Source organism: Pseudophryne corroboree, chromosome 4, assembly GCF_028390025.1.
Source record: "Pseudophryne corroboree isolate aPseCor3 chromosome 4, aPseCor3.hap2, whole genome shotgun sequence".
Classification (NCBI taxonomy): Eukaryota; Metazoa; Chordata; class Amphibia; order Anura; family Myobatrachidae; genus Pseudophryne; species Pseudophryne corroboree.
The window spans coordinates 367,706,246-367,728,822 of NC_086447.1; the positions used below are offsets into that span (position 1 = coordinate 367,706,246).

Consider the following 22,577-nt stretch of genomic DNA (forward strand, 5'->3'; position numbering starts at 1 on the left):
GCAACTAGACATTTTTATGTCCATGGAGATACCATGAACTCAGCCCTTTCATGCTGTTTATAACAAATATTTACTAATCAGCCTTGAACCTGTCCACTCAAACATAGGCGTTCAGAATTAGAGAATCAACACTGAATGGAAAAAAAACAGTGAAAAAAACTTGGGTGGAGATTGGTAGAGTGATGTACGGTATGCCCCAATTCATAACTTCCCTTACACAGGAATCTTAAAGTGGTGCTGAACCACCGATTCCAAAAGAGACTGGCAGTTACACCAGGTGGACTAACTACCAGTCTTGCTTGGTCACAGGTTTCTCTGCAGACCAGGGCTGTTTATGCTATCCCACACGGAGGGCAAGGTACTGCCTTCTCAACAACAAATGCTCTTACATTTTCTGGTAGAATAATAGGACTTAGTACAAGTGCTACACGTTTTGGATAATTTACCAGCAGAAAAGAACTCTTCCCATAATTGCCTGTCTAATGATCTTATGCAGTTTGGGCCCAAAAAATAAATCAATCGAAACAGGCAAAGGAGCTGATGCAGAGTGGAAAGCACGTCCAATCAGAGTGCGTAAATTGTATGAAAGTGCATGGAGCTTGCTGCAAAGTTGCATGTTCCTTTTCTGCAAAATATGCCTAATTTACTTCCAATTCTACATCAGGCCCAAAAACTCCCATCTTCAGACTCTGTGGAGGGAATTAAATTCTCATGGCAGAGATGTAGCTCAAGGACTAATAGCCCAGAGCTATGCAATTGACTACATTGTACCAGTTACTTAACCAGGGAGAGGCACCTTGCCACAACTAATGTCCGGGGGCTTAGTCGCGGTAAACTGCATCTCCCAGGTTAAGTGCCGGGTACGATGATGTTAACATACACTGTAATACCACAACTGGTCCTGAGGTACTAGTTAATGCAGATTTCTGCTTGCACCCTCAGGAAACGGTGAGCAGAAATAATAGGATTTTGGTACTTACCAGGTAAATCCTTTTCTTTGAATCCATAGGGGGCACTGGAGTACTCTTGGGATATGGACGGGCGTAGCCGAACAAGGGCACTGAATATTTAAATTTAGGACCCTCCCCCCCCTCCATATCCCCGAGTACCTCAGTGTACGACCTCAGTGTTTTTTACTGAGCGAACAGGAACGATATAGAGAGGTTGACAATGGAGAATACCTATAACATAACGGACAACACAATGTTGACCCATAACCTTACTGTCAACTAAACAGTTGACACCATAACCGATAGAACTTTATAATTTGAACCAATCGGTGAAAATGTGTTACCATAAGCTCCTCTGAGCTTAATATCAATGAAGTAAAACTTGTTACCCTAAGCTCCCTTGAGCTTAAAACAACCCCGGTAAAACTGCTCTGGGTGGGTGTCCAGTGCCCCCTATGGATTCAAAGAAAAGGATTTACCTGGTAAGTACCAAAATCCTATTTTCTTTATCATCCACTAGGGGTCACTGGAGTACTCTTGGGACGTACCAAAGCTTCCCTCGTGGGCGGGAGAGCTGTTTGATACTTGTAACAGTAGGCAGCCCAAAGCTAGATGCTGATGGCGCCACCATTTATAACGTGTAAACGTGCACAAACATGGTGCACATGAAGGCTATATAGCTGCGTTTTAGACACTCCACGACCCACTGGGTCTGACATTCCCACAGAACCTGTGGGATGAGCTATTACTGACGTAGGCGATTGTAACTTAGCCTTAAAGTAAACCTGACTTGTAGTCATTATTATTACCCAACTGGATAATGTCTGCTAAGAAACTGGCTAACCCCAGTTGGCAGTATCATAGAGAACAAACAACGTATTCATATCACGTACTGTTGACGTTCGGGACATATATAAACGCGTAATGCGTGTACCACATTCAGAATTCTAGAATGTGCTGTCCACACAGGAACCCCTATTGGTATATTGATGTGAAGAATACGAAAGCGTGATTCGTCCGAAGATCTGCTTTGTCATGAGAAAACTCAAATACGGTGGCTTGGAATACAAGGCACCCAAATATGAAAACAAAACCCTTGCCGAAGCCAAGGCTATAAGAAAATTGTTTTCCAAAGTGAGAAACTTAATTCCCATTTGTTGAAAGGGTTCAAAATATGAAAACTGTAAGAAATCTGAACCCAACTTCAAGTCGCCTGGCGCTGTAGGTGGGATAAATAGAGTGTGAACTTTGATGACACCTTGTAGAAAGATGTGTACAGACGCCAATAGAGGCAAACGTCTTTGAAAATAAGTTTACCACACAGATACCTGCACTCTTCGTGCAGATCAACGCAGTTTTCCATTCCACCCCGTTTAACAGAATACGGGTTACTTGAAGGATGATGTTGGAAACTTCCGAGGTTTACAACCTATGTAAGCCCACGAAATTTTGTAAAAAATGAGCTGCCTTAAACGGCTTACTATTTCGTAACATGGTTAGTATAACCGATACTGTAATGCTCAATTTCTTAAGAGGGCGGTCTGCACCCTCACCCCGTCAACCGCAGCTGCGGTACATAGATAATAGGTAACTATGGGTAAACTAACGTTCCCTGATGTAACAGGTTGGACGTATTATGAGCGGGCCAAGATCGTGTGCAAGTATTCCTTGAAAATTCGAGAAGCAAACTTCTCCGAAACCCATGAGCTACCACCAGTATGACTGTGACAAACTGTCTTATGAGCCGTTTTGACAACGGAGAGAGCAGCGGAAACTGGTGGAGCCAGATACACGATGCTGAATGACCACATGAATGTGAGAGACTCCACCGCCACTGCCCTTGTGATCTGTTTTGTACACATACTGAGCTTTTGTAATTGTGGCGAGATGCCATCATGTATACTTGAGGGTAACCCCCTTCTGTGGACTCACATATGAAACACCTGTGGATTTAATGTCCAGTTTTCAGGATCCAAATCCTGACGGGTGAGATCCTCTGTCTAACAGATGTCCACTCACGTAATGATCTCTTGACATTTTCACCTAATGGTGTTCTAAGCCATTGAGGATTTGAGTCACATGCCGCATTACCATGCGGCTTCTTGGTTCTCACTGGTTGTTGTGTATGCAACTGCCGTTGCCTTGTTTGACTGCTTAAGGCCAGCGTGAGACCGGCATCAAACATTTACCTGAAACTCATGGTTGTTCCTCTCCACAGAAATCTTTAGTAAAAGGCGAAAGATTTATTCGTTCTGAAGAGAAACCAGAGTATATACCTGGTCAGACTGAAAGCGAATCATGTATTGCATTGTAAAATGCACAGAGTTCTAGGACCTTTATCGACAGCAATCTTTGTTGCTGATTTTAACTACAAATCCTGACCCTCTGCGACTGTCGTCCAGAGTATATGCACCCTTTTCCCTCTGTGGGAAACGCGAGTGAAGGGTGGCGAACTAAATTGAAAACACAACTTTATTCTTAATAGGTGAATACACCAATGTACCGCTAGTGTGCGTGTTTTGCACTAATTACTAGACGTACATTTGTTATTGCTGGTGTAGTAGGTAAAAGTCTTTGATTTACCGTATTTATCATCTTACCTAGGCATTGACATCGTTTAGACGGAATTAGATGTGATTGTTTTCGAACTTGATCTGCTACCGCAGTATACCTTAGTAGCGCAAGTTAAAGGAACTTTGTTGAGACAGAGTTCTTATGTGAGATGAGCTATCATCCCAACCTCACTTTGGTAAATACCCAAAGCGATAAGCAACGGTAGACATGAAATGGTTAATGGTTGTGGCGATTTGCAACCGCTAGAACCTGTGAAGAACAAACCGGACTGGGTAAATACGCATTCAAATGCAATTATGCAATTGTGTGGCTCCAATAAGCAAATACTAACCGCAGAAAATCCATTTTCTAACTGTAGTAAATGACTTGCTGATTGATATTGCAACGGAGCTGTTTGGTTTTGCTCAAACAGAGGGGAATAAGTAACTCTGACTCTGTTGGCGTACTACTGCCTGGTTTATAAACCTGCAAAGACTAAATGACAACCTGCCAACCGTTCGACAGAGGCAGTTTTGTCCTTTAAGCTGTAAATAGCTGAGACCTGTATGAGTTGAAGTCCTGAAACCTCGCAAATGTAACATGTAAATACGCGCTTCCACAATTGTAAAAGAAGTCATCAAACCACTGGCTTGCTGACTGTAACGTCCTGTCGTTACAAGGCGTGACTGTTCCTTATAAAGGGATAAAACGCCGTTACAAATATACTGTATGCGGTAATGGCTGAATATCATAAAGGGATAAAATACCGTTACAAGTATATCAAATTTATGAGCAAACAAGCTCTGGCCTTGTCGCGCTTAACTAGCGACAATGAAAATAACCGGCGTTAGCAGAAGCTTTACAGATATACTCTGCAGCTTCTTTTACCAGTGATCGTCATTGTTTGATACATAGATTCTAGTGACCCAAATGTATCCTGGGTTTTTATAATGTTTGAAAGAAAATCATCTAGCAATGGCGGATCGCGTCCTTTTGGAAACGATTATGTATGGTTGTTAACAACCCCCCCGCACTATCTGAGTGCTGGTCTAATGTACCCTTCTCACTCGTAGTTATAATTTGACATAGAATCGAGTGAAATAAACACTCTGGTACCCAAAGGGAAATTGGCCCTTTGGAAGACTGTCTTTTGTTAGGGCTGGCGGAGTCATTTCGAGACTCCGATGTTACCGCTCTTTTAATTTGAATTGCCAATGTTAACATAGGATTTTTAAAATTATTTTTAGTCTGCACTATAGCCTTACTCGCTATGTAGACAGACACCATAAAATAATAGGCAATAGACAGACACTTGCACGACTTAATGAAGTTATTATGTGTCATATATATATATGTTATTGCTGAACAGCATATTCATATGAAACTCAAGCTTGTTTCTCTCTACGGAAATCTTTAGCAAAAAACGAAAGATTTATTCGATATGAAGAGAAATCAAAATATTGTCTTTTATGTGAAAAGCAGTTCACATGGGCATATGAAACCCCAACCAAATTCCTACTAACTTCCCTGCGCCTCTGGTGGCTGAGAGATGTAGGGCAGGAATGTTCTAGAATTAATTAGAAATACAGATTACATGGCTGACTTATGTGAAAACTGAACCAAAAAATTCCCACTAACACCCCTGCGCCTCCTTGTGGAGTATAGGTGTATGGGCGGAATGTTCTGGAATTATAACCTGGAAGAACAGCAATGATTAAAATGACCGTCATGCCATGCTTCCACTGAAAATCACAGGACAGGTTACCTGCTGCAGCGTTAATATATAGGCTTAATAGCCTATTATACATTAAATATAGGCTTAATAGCCTATTCTACAGTTACAGGTCTATTATACAGTAAAATCCGTGCAGTTTACAATACATTATGCAGCCTTATGCTTTAGTTAGCCTTCCAGTTATTTCATTAACTGTTTAAACACTAAGCAGTCTCTTACCCCATGCAGCCTTCTGCTGCTATGGGCTTTACTCAACACTGCCTGCAGTGATGTATTATTTCCAACATATCTTATTCCCAAGCAGCCTTTGCTGCTGCTATGGGTCAATAACTTGTTTAAAAACTGAGCAGTCTCTTATTTAGAACTGAGCAGTGTCTTAACCCATGCAGCCTTTGCTGCTGCTATGGGCTTTACTCACCGTCACCCCCCCGCAGCCGCGCTGCTTGTGATGTAGCTTCTCCCTGTGCAGCGCCGGAAGCGAGTGCAGGGAGCTTGGGGAAACCCGGGGAGCGCTGGTATAGTGCGCCGGGGAGCCCTAGGAACGGGCGGCGCCTCATACAGCAGTGGCCGGGTGCAGCGCTGGAAGAGCGGCCGGCGTCTTTAGTGACGTACGGCCGCTCGGAGCTTTAGACCCGGGTACGCAGAGTGGCTGCTTGGGCGGCGCTCGCGTACAGTGGCTGGGAGAGCAGCCGGCGTCTGAGTGACGTGCGGCCGCTCGGTTACCGTGCTGGGAGAGCGGCCGGCGTCTGAGTGACGTGCGGCCGCTCGGTTACCGTGCTGGGAGAGCGGCCGGCGTCTGAGTGACGTGCGGCCGCTCGGTTACAGTGGCAGAGTACTGGTACAGTGGCTGGGAGAGCGGCCGGCGTCTGTGAGTGACGTGCGGCCGCTCTCTCGTTCAGCGGGGTCCTCTGTAAGCGGCGGGCAAAGCGGCGGTAAAAATAAAGGCTTTTCCCACACAGCAGGGCGGCAGCGTGAGCTGACCGCCCTGACCCCCCCACCATACCTTGCAGTGTCGCACTTCTGTAAGCTCCGTCCAGATTGTGACGGGGCTTCCATCCTGGCTGTGACGGGGCTTCTTACTGTAAGCACCGTCCAGTTTTCAGCTCTCCTCCTGGCTGTGACGGGGCTTGTAATCTCCGTCCAGTTGCAGTAGGAGACAGTCTGCCTGTGGCTGTGAGGGTGCTCTTTGTGAGGACCGACACGCCATGCGCTGCCTTGTAGCGCCTGTGGCTGTGAGGGTGCTCTTTGTGAGGACCGACACGCCATTCGCTGCCCGTGCAGCGGCACTATCCCGGACCCATGTTTTTCCAGAAACTGGGAAGGGATGTGCTAAGTGTAAAAATAAAAAGTAAAAATAAAAATTTAAAAATAAAAATCCAAGTGTGGATATACCACAAGCCTTGTTCGTGCTGTGAGCACCGAAAAAACACTGAGGTCGTACACTGAGGTACTCGGGGATATGGAGGGGGGGGAGGGTCCTAAATTTAAATATTCAGTGCCCTTGTTCGGCTACGCCCGTCCATATCCCAAGAGTACTCCAGTGACCCCTAGTGGATGATAAAGAAAAGCTAGCTGTAGGTTTACAGCATGAGCAACTGAATAGCTCCAACACTTAACCCAGCTACTTCACCACGACTACAATTGAATATGCCTCCCAAGCCTTGAGCCAGATATTTCAAACATAGGCTTCCCAGATATCAAACCCAAGAGCTGCAACCTTAAGGGGGAATAGAGTTGCCGTTGCAACTGTATAGCAACTCTTAAGGGTGAGAACAATCGGCCGCAGTTGGAGTTCCCCCTTATTGTCTGAAGCAGACCTGGGTTTCAGCGGGGCAGTAGCAGATACAAAATAAGAGTCTTATTTTCCCATTATCTATCCATACTGTCCTTTAAGTGCTGCAGCTCTCAGGATAGGAATAATGGTGACTTTGGACAATCATGCAATAAGAGGTTCCACATTAGATGGATTTTTTCCATTTAGTCATTTATCAACTGGGTATGGGATCTAGGGTTTGTAACTAGTAAGTAACCTGAAACTTTAATTTAGGATTAGTCAGTGTTTTGCAAAAGCAAATGATTCAATGCAGAAAGTAACTGCTGCTTCTTCCTTTTAAACAACTCCTCACTGCCCTGTACTGCTTGCCACCATAAGTCCTTCACACCAAATAATTTCAGAGTCTGCGTTAAAGACAAGCCAGAGCAGAGAAGGAATCTTTAAATAGAACCTCAACAAGCCAAGCCCAGGCTTATCTGGTGGCACTGCTGAAGGAGTAGATGACCCTTGGCCATGCGCACTTAGGCATATGATTTCACTTTCTGCAGATTCAGCAAAAGGAGGTAGAGGCATAATTCCATTCACAGATCACCTGGGCAAAGCAGCAAGCTAACCTCAGAAATAGACTGAGCCAGGGTTTTGGCTTAAACTGGTTCTGACATATCAGCTGCGAAAACCATGCACAAGTCAGCAATCAAACTATAAAAAATATATGCCAGCAAGACTGTCCACTGAGCAACTCTGAAAGACACTAGAGCTGATTCAACTGTTTTAATCACGGTCACCACTAGATGGAGCCCAACGGCAGCAATTCATTTGTTCTGGGTTCTCTTTTTTTTGTTGATAGTTTCATATAGACAGTATCCTGTGCGATTGGCATTCTCCATATCTCTAAACCCGTTTAAAGTCCTGCTTTGGGCGTCCAAACTACTGTTTGGATGCCCAAAGTGCAGAGTTTGCACACCTTTTTTATTGCACATCGGGAGGCTGCAAGAAATAATGTGACCTCCATGGCTGCTTCAATCCTAGCTTTATACAACACGTCCCTTAAGAAGAATACAAACGAAAACCATTTTACAAAAGGTAGGTTTAGATTTCACACTTCATGCAGTCATGACAAATGACGCTTGCTGAAAAATGGCAGCACATTAACCCTCATAAAACTAATGAACAAGCACCTGTACCTGCCCTAACACACACACACACACACACTGTAGACTTTGAGGCAGATTCAATTAACTGCAGGAATTACTGCACCACTTTAGCTCCCAGGTGAAGTGCCCAGAACTATTAAATTGCTGCCCGTTGTAAGCCTGTGACTAGCCCTAAGTGTGCCCTTAATGCAGGTTTATTCTTGAAGCTTCTGAAGAGGCAAGGAAAAAATCTGTGTTAAGTGCACCTTTGGAGCTTTTATCGGTAAGTAACTGAATAGCACCAAGCAATTAATCCAGGATGTTGAGACCACAGCTAATTGAATCTGCCCCTATGTATACCATACCAAAGAGCAGATCTTAGAAGCACCCCTCTCCTTTTTCCTAAGACTCTGAATTACTGTAATACAGTCTATTACACAGGACCGAAATAGAAAACAATCCCCAAACTCTTGTCACAATGGAGAAGAACAAAAAGAATCTTGAGACAACAAATCCAAGGAGAGCAAACCACACAAATGGACATATCTGGATGAACAACGTTTGTTCCAAACAAAACCAATTAATAAATGCATCTAATAAATTGAAACTGCCGCGTGGCGATGTGTCTAGATCACAAGCACACTACAAAAAAAAAAAAAAACACAGGGAGGGGGTGGGGGGGGGGGGGGGGGGGGGGGGGGGGGGGGGGGGGGGGGGGGGGAGAGACGACTAATCTTTATTTTATGCTTACCCTATAACTACAAAGGTCAAAACTTACCTATAATGGTCTCCACATACTCGGAATTGTCATTGACATTAAACAGGTCTCCAGCCCCCAATGCATAGTTCAGTGACTCTTCAAACGCCCCTAGATGATAAAACACTTTGGAGGCCACAAGCGCAGCAAACTGCCTGCTTCTGAAACTCTCATCTTCATAAAGAACTTCACTGCCAAAATAAACAGACATCAACTCTATCACTGCCAGTATCTGTATTCAGTGTAGCAATATAGAATATCATAGGGTACGGACATTTGGGGTAATTCAGAGTTGATCACAGCAGCAAATTTGTTAGCACTTGGGCAAAACCATGTGCACTGCAGGGGGGGGCAGATATAACATGTGCAGAGAGAGTTAGATTTGGGGTGGGTTATTTTGTTTCTGTGCAGGGTAAATACTGGCTGCTTTATTTTTACACTGCAATTTAGATTTCAGCTTGAACACACACCACCCAAATCTAACGCTCTCTCTGCCACATGTTATATCTGCCCCCCTGTAGTGCACATGGTTTTGCCCAACTGCTAACAAATTTGCTGCTGCGATCAACTCTGAATTAGGCCCATTGTCATAACATTTCATTGCTGTAAATACCAACATTTTGAAAAACACAAAAACCTGACGTTTTTGCTGCATATTTACTAAAAATGTACTTTGTGTATTATTGTGACATTGTAAAAGTCTTACATTTTATCCACAGACTCAGAGATTTCAGCCCAGAAATCGTTGACAACGGAATTTAATTTGTGAAGCGCAAACTCCTGTAATGATAGGCAGAGTTTCAGAGTAAATTGACAGACCTACAAAAGAATTGAACTGAATGCTTTCACAAGAAATAAAATAAGAAATAAAAAATTGAAAGTACAAAAAAAAAACAACAACATATTCCTTCCTTGTACTTTAATATGATCAAAGTTCATTTGAAAATCAACACAACGTGTCCACAGTATCATAAAGGTTAACAAAAAACCTTTTCAATAAGCATATCAGAGTACAAGTACAATACATAATAATTTCAGACCATTGTATAAGTACAGTACATAGCAATGTCCCAAGCATTACAATAACACCTCGCTGTATCTAGGAGGAGCATGATGCAACAAGTCGTGGGAAGGAATTGATAATGTACTGAAAGACCCTGTACACAATGTAAGGGAAAACAAACAGGTTGGGATTGGGTGACTGGTGGTCGGGATCCCGGTGGTCAGCATACCGACTCCGGGATCCTGGCCGTCAGAATGCTGGCAGGGGGGCGAGCGCAACGAAGCTCGATGCACTTACCACAAGTTATATGCCCACTCTATGGGTGTCGTAGACACCCGCGAGTGGGAATACTCCTGGGTCCCCTGCTGGCATTCTGGCATCGGAATGCTGACCGCCAGGATCACAACTACATCCCATACAAACAGAGTCAGAATCACTGAAGGGTAGAAGAGCACTTGTGACATGGATAATGCAAGGGAAGAAAAGAAGAGAGGGCTCTGCTCATGAGAACCTACATAATAACGGGAAGGGTGAACAGTTGAAGGGTGAACTGGGAAGGATATCTTGAGGGTGGCATGAGAAGAGTATCAAGTTATCAGGAGGACTGGGCAAGGGAATAAGCTCCAGAGGTGAGGGACACCTCAAATGAAATCTTGGAGGAAAGCATGAGAGGAAAGGACCAGGGTGGTAGTGAGGCAGCAGCTGGAGGAATAGTGGAGGAAAGAGCGGAAGGGTGTGTGGTTAGAGATGGGGGAGTTTAAGGATTTGTAAGTAAGGGTAAGGGGTTTCAGTTAGATTCGGAGTTGAGCCAGCAAAGTAAGTGGGGAGGGGCAGGCAGACAGCATATGGCAGGAGAGAAAATAAGCAAAGCAGCAATAAGGATGGATTGAAGCAGAGAGACGTATGAAAGAGCGAACCTAGAGAGGAAGAGGAGAAAACAGTAGTCTAAGCTGGAAATTAAGGTGTAAATAATTGTTTTGGTGGAACCGGAGGTAAAAAAAAAAAAAAAAAAAAAACACACCTTACAGTATTTATTGTATACTAATAGTTATAGTAAATATACATTAACAAACCTTAAAACAAATATTTGATCCTTTGGATGACAGGACAAGAGTGGAAAAAGTCCCTTAAAGCAGTATTCTTAAAATCATGTATTTACACTAATTTTACATATCTTAGATGAAAAAGAAAGTTTCCATACCTTGAGCTGAGGCTCATCTTCATCAAGAAGAGAAAGAATACCAGCTGTGAACATTTAAGACAATACAATTACTTGCTAGTATCATGAAAGACTAATACAACATCAGCAACCTTGTAGCTTTACATTTCATGACCTTATACATCTTATCACTAACAGCATAAATATGCTTCACACTCTCATAAGGGTATGTGAAGACCACAACAAATGTGTTCACAAACTAGGATCAGCTTCAAGGGTCAGATACCAGGAGCCCAAACCTGTATATGGAGCAGTGTATAAACAGTAGCATGACATAGCAAAATAATGGCTATGAATTTAGACAGGAATACTGCAAAAATAAAAGCTGGTAAAATAAACAAAGCTTAAAAAAATATTTTGCCTGGAATATATTTTTCACAAAATAAATCTATACTGGCAAGAGCACAAAAATATTTAGGGGGGGAATTCAATTGCCAACGACTTACTCACCCGGCCAAACACTGGCCAGATTTTACTGGAAAGTATTCACTAACCCATAGTGCAGCAAGCACTTTTGAGAAAATAAGGGGAGAAGGGTGAGAGTCAGGCTGCGGTTTACATCTTTTAAACAGCACTGCAAGTCGCCTCCTTTATGGGCGATTTTACTTGCACTTCAAAAGGGGAGATATAGCTTTGCTAATATGAGCTATTAATATACATTAAAGTTGAAAAATAAAAAACCCCAAATGGCATTTAGGAGCTCTTCAAAATATAGGTCAGCTGGTGTGTATAACTATTACCAATCTTTACATTTTTCTAGAGATAAAATTATTTATGAAACTCAAAGCACTAAATCGCCCACTATTTTGGATATTTGATTTTTCCGCATTTGGAATATTTGCGTACCATGGGCCTGATTCAGGCTTTTAGCAAAGCAAAAAGCACACAATTGGGCAAAACCATGTTGCACTGCAGGTGGGGCAGTTGTAACAAGTAGAGATTTAGACTTGCGTGGGTTATATAGTTTCTATGCAGAGTAAACACTGGCTGCTTTTGCATGCAGCCCACAAATGGTAGACCGCTTTACTTTTACACTGCAATTTAGACTTCAGTTTCAACACAACCCACCCAAATCTACATCTCTCTGCATGTTACATCTGCCCCACCTGCAGTGCAGAATGGCTTTGCCCAGTTGTGTGGTTTTTGGCTTTGCTCGCAAACCTGAATCATGCCCCATGAGATATCTTGGGGATGGGACCCACAGCTAAACACGGAATGCATTTATGTTTCATATACACATAGCTTGAAGGTCATTTCATATAATACGTTTAATAATTTTGTACATAAAACAAAGTTTGTGCACATACACAAAATTAACATTTGTCTCATATACACTTTATAGACATAGCCTGAATGTAATTTTACACATTTTTTATAATTTTGTGTATTAAACCAAGTTTGCGTACACTGAGCCATCAGAAATAAAAGCTTTCGTTTTCTCAGTGACGCTGAAAAAAAAAAAAAAAAATCTGTATTTCATATTTCCTATTTTCGGCTATGGGAGACTAAACCTGTAAGCAGATAAGAGTTGATATCAGAGTTCTAGCGTTTTTCGTTTGTCTTGTGCTTTATTTAATACATATATTAACAATGTTATAAATATATTAAATAGAATTATGTTCTATTTGGAATAAAGCATGTGCTTGAATACTAAAACAAATTAAAATAAAAACTAATCTGCTACCATTGGCACATTATACGGGTCTAAAGCGACGAGCATGAAAGACAGGTGGGCAGAGCCAACTTTCTCTGGCACATCACAGCTCTTCCTTGTATACGCAGCTACTACACAACAGGGCACTATGTGACCTCTTCCTGCCAAAATACAAAGCAGTGCCCCATGTTGATGACAGACAAATGAACCTTAACCTAGTTTCCAAAGAAGCTATCAAAGCATCCCCCACTTACCTGCTCCCCTTTTAGTAAACAATAAATATATAAAAAGAGAGCGCATGCAGTTTTAATTAATTTAATTATATTTTAAAAAAAACCTCTGCTTTGGTACTCTGAGACAAACCCTCGGATCGTCGTACTATACACACCGCCTCAAGCTTGCCGCATCAAGTCCAGTGACATCCACCCACCGTGTCCGCCTAACAACCTCCGTGGAAGTAAGACACACAGCCCCAGCAAGGTACTATCTAGCGGCACGCCGCTGCAGCCGGGAGCTGAGTTCCGCCCCAGAGATCATACACAGGTGTGTGCTACGGCCAAGAGGAGACGGACGGCTGTAACGGGGATAGCGTAACAGCACGGCGCTGCAACTGGGAGACGGCTTTTTGGTCTGTGTCATCTTTACCCTGAGAAGGGGTTAACAACGCTCCCAGCAGGAGTTTAGTACGGTGGGCTGAATCCACAACAGTTACAAATTTATTATATGCAAATACATGTGACAACGAATCTGAGCATATACTGATACCTGTCTGCATGATTAAATGGTATGAGATTCGGAATTAATCCAACTGTTGCAGGACTCATTACGTTCCTTTGATTAAATATATAAAAATTATCCATCTAAGTGAGTGGCTCTGGATGATGCGGGACAGACAGCTATTATAGCTATTTAAGCTGCCACAAAAGCGATTTTGGAATCCAAACTATTACCAAATTGTGACTACAAGTTGATATAGCAATGTGGACTTTCTAGGTGTGGAAAATTAATAATATTGTTACAGCACAATAGAGGGTATTGTTCTCATGGTATTTTTAAAGTATTAATATGTATATGTTGATTAGACATTGTCTTTTTTAAAAATATAATTAAATTAATTAAAACTGCATGCGCTCTCTTTTTATATATTTATTGTAATTAACTCATTGGTAATTGTTCAGACTGCCAAGTGGGAGCTGCATATAAGTTGTTTATTCTTGTTGACCAGTTATATTAATTAGAAGTAGTATCTGCGCCTGAATTAATATACACCCACTGACAAAGATAGGAACCTTGCTGTTCTGTTGTGCGTCAGTGGGTGGCTATTACTGTATATGTTGTCCTTTTAGTAAACACATTCATCCTGCCTGCCATTGCAGAAGCCTGTTCCATTACTAGCAAATAAGTTGCCATCCTATAGTAAATGATGTCAATTGGCCAAAAGCTCAGTGTAAAGTATGAGGGAGGGCTCTATCAGTCAGTACAAGAACAGGCAGCCCCAGGACTAAACTTTATTATTATTTTTTACCAAGAATGGAGCATAGAGATACTTTGCGCCCAAATAGCTTTACGAGCCAACAGCCATATTTTGAGGCCGATGACCTGGCACGTTTCAGTAGCACAAAAATGCAGCCACAGACAAGTTTTCTGTAAAACTATAAATATACTAGTGTATTGTACCCAGCATATGATGGGTCACCTTGGTCCACCTGCTGCTACTCCCCTCACTCCGAACTACCTCCCCCCCACCCTGACAAAGGACTACACGTTTTTCGCTGGCTGTCGGACGGGTGCATGTATGAAGGAGATGGGTCAGAACGGAGGAGATTATATAACTATAATGGGGTCAAGAACAGCACATAAGACTTCAGCACAAAAACAGGTTAGATTTTCATTCTATGGTGATATTTACTGATTTAAGCAGATAGACTATTTTGCCTGTGCATGATGTCCTCAGACTCATTTAAAGCATTGGAGGAGTTGGGAAACAATGGCCAGGAACATTCACATTGTTAGCTGTAAAATGGTGTCTGTTTCTGACATGAGGAGCCAGATGAGAGTTTGGCCCAGGGATGGAGAAGGCCGTGGTCACCCGAAGGTGGAGGTGTTTATGTTACAGGGATCCACCACTCCATCCAGGGATGCCAGACTCGCTAGATTCACACAATGTAAATTTTTTGGTCACTAGTGACCAAAAATAATGTAAAAATGACAGAGCCAATAGGATATTTTAAAGCTAAAAATGTGTTGCACCCATGGTGCTGTGTAACAATTATAAATAAAACATATGTCTCAGCAGTAAGTGTCTCGGTAGTGGTTGGCTACTGCTACTTTTATAAAGGTAGGAGAATTAGTATCTCCTGTTCTCTGCAAACCCCAACCCAAAAAGCCCCCCCCCCCCCCCCCCAACAAACAAAAACTCCATAATACCAAAATCCCAATGCACAGACAAACCTCCGAATGCCACACATTAACCACATTAGAAAATATATAGGCAATATGTATTTATGGTCAGTTTCAATGGTTATACGTTATTACAGATCCTGCACAGCCAGGACACAGGCCTCCCCGCCGCCGGTGACTCAGCATGTGCCGGCATCGCCGCTCCCCCTGCGCTGACCTCCCCGCCTGCCTAGCGCTCCCCCACCACAGGGTGCCGGCGGCTTCCGCGGCCGCATTTCACCGGAGCTGGGACACCCTTCCCATACAATCACACTGAGCCCCTGGACAATGAGTCAGCGAATCCCGGCTCTTCAACGCTGTCCCCGATGTGCCCCCAGCCCCGCCTTTCAGCGCCAGCCCCCTCACCCGCCGAGGTGATCATGTTGTCCTGTGTTGCTTATCCGTTCTTCCTCGGTGATCCGATACTCTCACTGCTCCCGGCAAATCCCTGTATCACTCTGCTGCGTCCGGCGCACACATAACGTCACGAAGGAGACGGAAATGGTATTGTTAGTTGCCACGGAAGTGTTCGCATAGCGACATTTTACATGTGGGCAAAATAATACTTCAAACTGAATAGTCACTCACTGCCCGCGTCTTGCTCCGCCTCTGTGGGCGTAGTCTCTCTCCCTGCTTATTAGTCATGGTCACAACACTGGGATGGCCATCGGCGTGGTAACCATCGATTGAAAAATTGTCAGTGGCCATCGATGGCTGCCAAGTGCCAACTATTGTAGTGGAAAATCGTCGATGGTATCCACAACCGATGGTATACCTCCCAACATGACCCTGTCCTGGAGGGACACAATGCTTTGCTCCTGGACTTTTACTACATGATTGCTATCACCTGTTTTGAACAGGTTGATGGATAAGAAAGGTGTTTTAGCACAGGTGAGGGCAATCAGAAAGAGGGTCATGTTGGGAGGTATGCGATGGTCATCCCATTTTTTTTACTGACTGGCCCCGTGGGCTAATCAGAACACGAGGGCGGGGCTTTCCAGTTGTTGGAGCTATGCTATGCCTTGTGTCCCGACACCTTTAAAACACAAATTATTTGGTAGTTATACAATGCCATCGATGGAGGGAAACCATCTGGTTCTTCCCAATCAATGACAGAAGTATTCTATACTCGTATTCGTTGATAAATCTGAATCATCGATGGACAATGTCAATCCCTGTGCAAAAAAGAATGGTTTTAAACAAAAGCTCTGTGCGCACTGTACTGCTGCCGGCTCTCAAAAACTCACACGAGGTCCCTTCACCCCTCACCAACGTGATACAATACAAAGAATAAAATTGGAGAAAATGACTTAGCCGGCGCTGTCAGAATGTTGTTCTCATCGTATTATGCCGTCAAACTCCCACTTGCACGGTATTAAGTTTCACCATGGGGAAATGAAACAAAAATGGCAATAGTGAATCCCTATGTGACACTGGTGGCATACCCTCCAACTGTACCTTTTTGTCAGGTACAGTACGTTTTTTATAGTCTGTACTGATTTTTGGATCTCCAAGCCATGCTTACTGACATTCTGGCTGCTCTCTGCGGGAGAGAGCAGCCAGGTCGGCTCAGAGGGCGGACAGGGGAGGCTGTGAAGTAGAGGAGGGGGTGGGCCGGAGGCGGGATGGGGGCGGAGCAAGGGTGGGGCGGAGCAAGGGAAGAGTCACTGTGACGCCTCCTTTAAGCCACGCCCCCCACTCTGTAATGCCGCGATCACCGGCATTACACTGCAGGGGGCGTGGCTATGATGACGCGATTCAGCAAGAATCGCGTTATCAACTGCCCGGACCGCCCACTTTACACACCAAGTGGGCGGACGGGCAGGGGGGACCCCGCGAATCGGGAGACTTGCCTGCTCTTCCGGGGGGCCGGGAGGGTCACCCGATTTTCGGGAGCCTCCCGTCCATTCCAGGAGAGTAGGCAAGTATGCTCCAAGCTTCCATTGAAAGTATAGGAAAAGGGGCTTTATCCGTGGCCATGCCCCCTTTTCGAATTTGTACCAATTTTCTGTGGCCTGGCATTAAGATAAGTGCAAAAAGGTTAATAGTACTATTGACATTTCTCATACGTCCTAGAGGATGCTGGGGATGCTTCAAGAACCATGGGGTATAGACGGGATCCGCAGGAGACATGGGCACACTATAAGACTTTGAATGGGTGTGAACTGGCTCCTCCCTCTATGCCCCTCCTCCAGACTCCAGTTAGATTCTGTGCCCAGTGAGACTGGATGCACATTGAGGAGCTCTCCAGAGTTTCTCAGAAAAAAAGACTTAGGTTTGTTATTTTCAGGGAGACCTGCTGGCAACAGGCTCCTGCATCGTGGGACTGAGGGGAGAGAAGCAGACCTACTTCTCTGAGTTCAAGGGCTCTGCTTCTTAGGCTACTGGACACCATTAGCTCCAGAGGGTACGATCACTTGGTGCGCCTAGCTGCTTGTTCCCGGAGCCGCGCTGTCACCGCCCTCACAGAGCCAGAGGACAGAAGCCGGGTGAGTATAGGAAGATCAGAAGACTTCAGTGACGGCAGAAGACGGCGTTTGAGGTACCGCGCAGCGGTCGCACTGTGCGCCATGCTCCCACACATAACACGGCACTGCAGGGTGCAGGGCGCAGGGGGGACGCCCTGGGCAGCATTGGACCCTCAAATGGCACTGGCAAAAGAAAAAAACAGTGCCTAGGCACTAGTTAAGGGACCCCCCGCCAGTATAAATATAAAATTTAAGCGAGACTGAAGCGCGCCATGTAGGGGCGTGGCTTAGCCCTCACAGCTCCGACCAGCGCCATTTTCTCTTCACAGAAGCTGCAGAGACGCTGGCCCTGACCTCCACACTGCTGTACAAGTAACAGGGTGAAAAACGGGGTGGGGCACAAGTGATTTGGTGCTAATTGTTTATATATATATAAAGCGCTAACAGGTCTGGGCAGTCTTTTTACTCGCTTCAGTACCGGGATAGGCACTGGGTTGTGAGGTGGCAGAACTCCCTCTGTGTCTCTTTTACAGGCTTTGTTGTGGGTCTGTCTCCTATAGCCCCAGTGTGGTTGTGGGTGTCGGTACGTGTGTGTCGACATGTCTGAGGCTGAGTGCTCTTCCCAGGAGGAGGCTGGAGTGGGGACAGAAAATACTGTGAGAGTGACCGTGTCGGCACCGCCGACGGATGATTGGGTAAATATGTTGAGTGTTTTAAATGCAAATGTGACTCGGTTGACTAAGAGATTTGATAGATCTGAGTCTAAGAACCAGACACGGAGAAAATCCATGGAGGACCCAGATAGCTGATACAGATACCGACACGGACTCTGATTCCAGTGTCAACTATAGTGATGCCATATTGAATCCAAAACTGGCTAAGAGCATTCAGTACATGATTGTGGCAATAAAAGAAGTATTGCATATCACGGAAGACCCTGCTGTCCCTGATACAATGGTCTGTATGTATAAAGGAAAGAAACCTGAGGTAATGTTTCCTCCCTCTCATGAACTGAACGCGCTTTTTGAAAAGGCTTGGGAAAATCCTGACAAGAAGATACAGGTTCCCAAAAGAATTCCAGTGGCATATCCATTTCCATTTGGGGACAGGGAAAAGTGGGAGTCAACCCCCACAGTAGACAAAGCTTTATCGCGTTTATCCAAAAAGGTAGCGCTTCCGTCTACTGACACGGCAGCCCTAAAAGATCCTGCGGATCGTAAGCAGGAAAATACACTAAAATCCATTTATGTCACTACAGGGTCGCTACTCAGGCCTGCCGTTGCTTCGGCATGGGTGAGTAGCGCTATTGAAAAGTGGGCAGATAACTTGTCATCTGAGATAGATACCCTAGACAGGGATAGCGTGCTTTTGACTCTGGGTCATATCAGGGACGCTGCAGCATATTTAAAGGAAGCTGTAAGGGATATTGGCCTTTTGGGATCAAGGGCCAATGCCATGGCAGTCTCAGCAAGGAGAGCATTGTGGATTGATTCATCAATGGAATGCTGACGCTGAATCTAAGAAGGCGATGGAATCGTTACCATTTAACGGTAGTGTCCTGTTTGGTGACGGCCTCACTGACCTGGTGTCTACGGCTACCGCGGATAAGTCGTCATTTTTACCTTATGTTCCTGCACAACAGAAGAAAACGCCTCACTATCAGATGCAGTCCTTTAGGCCCAATAAATTCAAAAAAGGACGAGGGTCCTCCTTCCTTGGTGCGAGAGGAAGGGGAAAAAGGTCACAGGCTGTGGCAAGTTCCCAAGAGCAGAAGTCCTCTCCGGCTTCTGCCAAATCCACCGCATGACGCTGGGGCTCCTATGCGGGAGTCCGCACCGGTAGGGGCACATCTCAGACTTTTCAGTCAGGTCTGGGTGCTCTCGGACCTGGATCCTTGGATAGTGGAAATAGTAACCCAAGGATACAGATTAGAGTTTCAAGACGTGCCCCCTCACCGATTTTTAAAATCGGCCTTGCCAGCTTCTCTTGTAGAAAGGGAGGTAGTACGCGCTGCGATACTAAAGTTGTGTCAAAATCAAGTAATTGTCAGGGTACCCCCGTCACAACAGGGGGAAGGCTTTTATTCGAGCCTGTTCGTGGTCCCGAAGCCGGATGGCTCAGTCAGACCGATTCTAAACCTAAAATCCCTCAATTTCTTTCTAAAAAAATTCTAATTCAAGATGGAATCTCTCTGAGCAGTGATCTCCAGTCTGGAGGATGGGGATTTTATGGTGTCCGTCGACATAAAGGATGCCTACTTGCATGTCCCCATATATCCTCCACATCAGGCTTACCTGAGGTTTGCTGTTCAGGATTGTCATTACCAATTTCAGACGTTGCCGTTTGGTCTGTCCACGGCTCCGAGGATTTTTACCAAAGTAATGGCGGAAATGATGGTTCTCCTGCGCAAGCAGGGAATAACAATTATCCCATACTTGGACGATCTCCTCATAAAGGCGAGATCCAAGGAACAATTGCTGAAAAATGTTGCCCTTTCACTGACAATTCTGCAACAACATGGTTGGCTCCTAAATTTGCCAAAATCACAGTTGAATCCGACGACACGGCTGTCGTTCCTGGGTATGATTCTGGATACAGAATTGCAGAGAGTTTTTCTTCCAGTGGAGAAGGCTCTGGAAATACAGAACATGGTAAAACAGATTCTGAAACCAGCAAAGGTGTCAGTTCTTCAATGCACTCGGTTGCTGGGGAAGATGGTGGCGGCCTACGAGGCCATTCCGTATGGCAGGTTCCATGCCAGGGTGTTTCAGTGGGACCTGTTGGACAAGTGGTCCGGGTCTCACCTGGACATGCACCGGAAAATAATTCTATTGTTACACGCCAGCGGAGGTGGGAGATTCAAAGGCAGACGCAGGGCAGCGCCTCGGCGCCTGAGTATCGTCTTTCCCTGACGTGGATGCCAGCACTCTTGTTCCCGGCAAGAATCTCTGAAGTTGTACTCCAGTGTCTCCGGCATTTCCAGGTGCCAGTTCGCTGCACCGGTTCCAGTGTATCCAGCGGCCGGTGTGTCTCTCTGCGGTCCAGTCACCAGTGCTCCTAGGAATCAGCGTGGGCTGCGGGCCCTTGTCACCGTTCTCAAGTTCTACGAATCACCAGCTTCTTAAACCACTGCACTTAAGTTCTTCACATCATCAGCGTCTCAGTCACCGTTCTCAAGTTCTACAAATCAACAGCGTCTTAAACCACTGCACTTAAGTTCTTCAAACCATCAGTGTCTCAGTCACCGTTCTCAGGTTCTACAAATCAACAGCGTCTAAAACCACTGCACTTAAATTCTTCAAATCATCAGCGTCTCAGTCACTGTTCCCTAGTTCTACAAATCATCAGGGTCCTAAACCACCGCACTTAAGTTCTTCAAATCACCAGTGTCTTAATCTCCGCTCACAAGTTCTTTTAACCATTTGTGTCTTTAACCACCATTTACAAGTCCTTCAAGTTATCAGTGACTTTTAAACATCACCCACAGTTCCTTCAGGCACCAGTTTTTCTAATATTGCTCACAAAACCCTTCAATGGGTCTGGACATTCCCTCATAAGTTCCTTTATGATATATGACTTTAAGTTGTTCTTTTTCTGCAATAAAGCTCTACAATATTCACCAAACCTTACTGTCAGCGTCCTGTATGAGGAAGTCCTATATTAGGCCACCCCTGTCCCCGGCTCAGTTGTGGTTCCTCTTCCCAACCATCGGAAGAATCCCCGAGTTCACAACACCCTCAGTCTAGGCCAGTGACAGTATACTCAGGCCACATGGACCCGGGGAATCGGAACCCAGAGGCAAGCACCATGCAGGACCTGGTTTCCCGAGTACAGAGTCAGGAAGCAGCACAGAATCAGGTGATGCATTATCTCCAGGAATTATCTGGCCGCCTGGATCAAATCCAGACTTCCCTGGCTTCAGTGGTTCCAGCTCCAGTTCCAGTATCCGCTCCAGTGGTTGTCTCTAGCAATGTTCCGTCCTTGTCTGGAACCAGGTCACGCCTTCAGCTTCCCACTCCTCCTCGTTATAACGGGAATCCAAAGAATTGCCGTGGTTTCCTCAATCAGTGTGAGGTACATTTAGAATTCCTCTCACATAACTTTCCTACTGATCGGTCTAAAGTGGCATACATTATCTCTTTGCTTGAGGGTTCAGCGTTGGAGTGGGTGTCACCGTTGTGGGAGCGATCAGAACCGTTAGTTTCTAGTTATACCAACTTCATCACGTCATTCCGAAGGATCTTTGATGAGCCCGGCAGGACGACCGCTGCCTCTGCTGACTTGCTCTGAGTTCGACAAGGCTCTCGTACAGTGGGACAGTATGTGATTCACTTTCAAACCATAGCTTCAGAATTGTGCTGGAATAACGATGCCCTTCGGGCTGCTTTTTGGAATGGGCTCTCAGATCGTTTAAAGGACGTTGATCACTAGAGATCTGCCTGATTCCTTGGAACAGTTGATCTTACTCTGTGTAAAGGTGGATTTTCGCATGCAGGAACGAAGTGGTGAACGTAGTCGGTCAGACCGGTCGAGATTCCGATCTCTTCCGCCTAAGCAAACAGTTATTTCAAGTCCAGACGAACCCATGCAGATTAATCGGTCTCGGCTGTCCCCAGAAGAACGTCAGCGTCGTCGTGAGGGTAGACTCTGCCTCTACTGTGGAGCGGCGGATCATTTTCTCAAGTCTTGCAAGTCTCGCCTGGGAAACGGGCAGTCCTAGCTTGTTCTGGAGAAGTCGAGCTAGGGGTTTTTTCTCAATCTTCTCCGGCAGTGGACTGTTTACTCTCCGTGTCTCTGTTTTCTGAGTCTGAAGTCAAAACCGTTAAGGCACTGTTGGACTCAGGGGCTGCGGGGAATTTTGTTTCCCTTTCTTGTGTCCAGAATCTGGGTTT

General features: G+C 45.0%; 1 protein-coding gene, 1 non-coding gene and 1 pseudogene across 2 annotated transcripts in view; all 3 read right to left on the minus strand.

Moving 5' to 3' along the window:
* Nucleotides 1–15,757, minus strand: part of PSMD1 (proteasome 26S subunit, non-ATPase 1) — a 211,607-nt gene extending 195,850 nt beyond the window's left edge. Inside the window, exons 1-4 of the mRNA XM_063916562.1 lie at nucleotides 15,584–15,757; nucleotides 11,107–11,150; nucleotides 9,609–9,682; nucleotides 8,924–9,093 (exon numbers count right to left, since the gene is read on the minus strand). Coding sequence (XP_063772632.1) covers nucleotides 8,924–9,093; nucleotides 9,609–9,682; nucleotides 11,107–11,150; nucleotides 15,584–15,599 — 304 coding nt within the window. The 5' untranslated portion in view covers nucleotides 15,600–15,757. The remainder of the gene's footprint in view (nucleotides 1–8,923; nucleotides 9,094–9,608; nucleotides 9,683–11,106; nucleotides 11,151–15,583) is intronic.
* LOC134913452 (U5 spliceosomal RNA) lies at nucleotides 3,106–3,222 on the minus strand. Its single transcript, XR_010177210.1, has one exon. It is a non-coding gene; the product is annotated as a U5 spliceosomal RNA (small nuclear RNA).
* LOC134913557 (U5 spliceosomal RNA) lies at nucleotides 4,857–4,964 on the minus strand (annotated as a pseudogene).
* Nucleotides 15,758–22,577: the final 6,820 nt, after the last annotated feature.